This window comes from Mirounga leonina, unplaced genomic scaffold, assembly GCF_011800145.1.
Source record: "Mirounga leonina isolate KUSES-001 unplaced genomic scaffold, KU_Mleo_1.0 Mir_127, whole genome shotgun sequence".
NCBI lineage: Eukaryota > Metazoa > Chordata > Mammalia > Carnivora > Phocidae > Mirounga > Mirounga leonina.
Window position 1 is genome coordinate 64,267,891 of NW_023270316.1, and position 2,073 is coordinate 64,269,963.

Here is a 2,073-nt window from a genome sequence, read left to right on the forward strand (position 1 = left end):
GTCAGGTTAGGATTGAGAATTCAGTTGTCCCAAAAGATAAAAGTAAAGGATGAATCTAAGAAATGCTGTCTGATCTGAAGCAATTGGTGAGATTAGCAGCTGACCCAGATGCTGAGATAAATTCAACTCCAAGGTGGTAAACAACTGAAGGTAACCGCCAACTCTTGGAAGGGCAGACGCCCCAGGAATTACTTTGTTTTAGATGGCCCTTGGGACAGCTACATGTGCTAATATTAAAAATCTTAAAAAAAAAAAAAAATGCAATCCTGAGAGAACGAGAGGTGACTTGAAAGCAGATGAAGCTTTCGGAGAGGAAGCATTTGAAAGTGCAGTCCCACAGAAATCCAATATACACCCTTATTTCTTTTTGCATCGGCCCCGGGGAGGTCTCCGTGTTGCCACAGAGCTCCAGCGGGGAAACGAGCGAGCAGGCATCAAAATGACTCAAGGGCCAGGGACAGAACCGCAGCAGAGCGGAATCCTCACTCTTAAAAATGAGTGAAAACACCAATAAAAAATTAAAAAAAAAAAAAAAAACAGTGAAAACACACCAGAGCCATACATGAAGCATGCTGGTGATGGTTCCTAATGTCCATCTGCTCAGGTCCTAAGCTAATGTCATCCTTTCACATCCCACTTAGGAACTAAAGCAAGACATTTCCAGTTTCCGCTTTGAAGTCCTGGGGTTGCTCCGGGGAAGCAAACTCTCCACGGTGCAGGCGGCTCAGGCCACGAAGGAGTCCTTCAATTGCGCCGACTCGGATGAAAAGAGCGACAACGAAGGCAGCAGCAAGGACAAGCGGAAGAACTTCAGCCTTTTCGACTTGACCACTCTGATTCACCCGCGATCGGCCGCCATTGCCTCCGAGAGACACAACGTAAGCAATGGCTCCGCCCTGGTGGTGCAGGAGCCGCCGAGGGAGAAGCAGAGAAGAGTGAATTTTGTGACCGACATCAAAAACTTCGGGTTATTTCACAGACGGTCAAAACAAAGTGCTGCTGGGCAGAATGCAACCCAGATCTTCTCTGTCTCAGAAGAAGTTACTCGTCAACAGGCCGAAAGGCCACTGGGGAGAAACATTCAACTGGAATCTCGAGGATTAGCTTCGCGGGGTGACTTGAACATCCCGGGTCTCAGTGAACAGTGTATGTTGGTAGACCACCGAGAAAGGAATACGGACACCCTGGGCTTACAGGTGGGCAAGAGAGTGTGTTCCTTCAAGTCGGAGGAGGTGGTGGTGGAGGACACCGTTCCAATCATACCAAAGGAGAAGCATGCAAAGGACGAGGACTCTAGCATAGACTATGATGTAAACCTCACAGACGCAGTCGCCCACGAAGATTACGTGACCACAAGATTGTGATACTTGGAGGGGGAAGCGCTGATCCTACATATACATATTTTCCGCAGTGCTCTGGGTAGGGGGAAAACTAGCAAAAGCTAACTTACACTCTACAGCATTTATCATCTGTGGCATATTAACGTGTAACATGTTTAACTAAGGCAAAGGCTATCAAAATCCCTGGTTTTGTAACCAGCTTTTGCTTTCACAATTTGTTTTACCTTTTTGGTTGTTGTTGTTGTTAATAAATAAACGCACTGTTTATTCTTGTACTGTTGCCATAATCCACAGGAAATTTTTAGCTCTCTTTTTCAACTGAAACAAATCCACCTTATTTCATGTGGTAGTTGACTCCTGTGATAGGTATTTTTATATGCAGAAACCAACGTAGCTGAAATATTAGAGCTTTTCATAATTTTTTAGGTCTCTAGAGATGGTTACTCGTCAAAGACTTTTCAGTCGGCCCTCCAGTTTAGCTTTAATACACAAATACTACCAAATTATTTCTTAACATGTAAATAATTACAGCACCAATTGAAGCAAACAAGCCTCCTTCTCATAGAGTCATGACCAAACCCCCTCTTAAAACGGAAGTCAGGTGTATGTCAGAGTTTTAGGTTGCCCAATTTTTCCTCTCAGTAAATAAAATAAATGTTTGTCTTAATAAATATTGATGATTGATGATTTTTAATGAGATTTTGTCATGACAAAAGTTTTATTTCAAGTTGTT

General features: G+C 43.6%; 1 protein-coding gene across 1 annotated transcript in view; it reads left to right on the plus strand.

The window, feature by feature from the left end:
• TRPC4 (transient receptor potential cation channel subfamily C member 4) overlaps positions 1-1,855 on the plus strand; it is a 187,651-nt gene extending 185,796 nt beyond the window's left edge. Inside the window, exon 11 of the mRNA XM_035003505.1 lies at positions 642-1,855. Within this exon, the coding sequence (XP_034859396.1) occupies positions 642-1,364 (723 nt within the window). The 3' untranslated portion in view covers positions 1,365-1,855. The remainder of the gene's footprint in view (positions 1-641) is intronic.
• Positions 1,856-2,073: the final 218 nt, after the last annotated feature.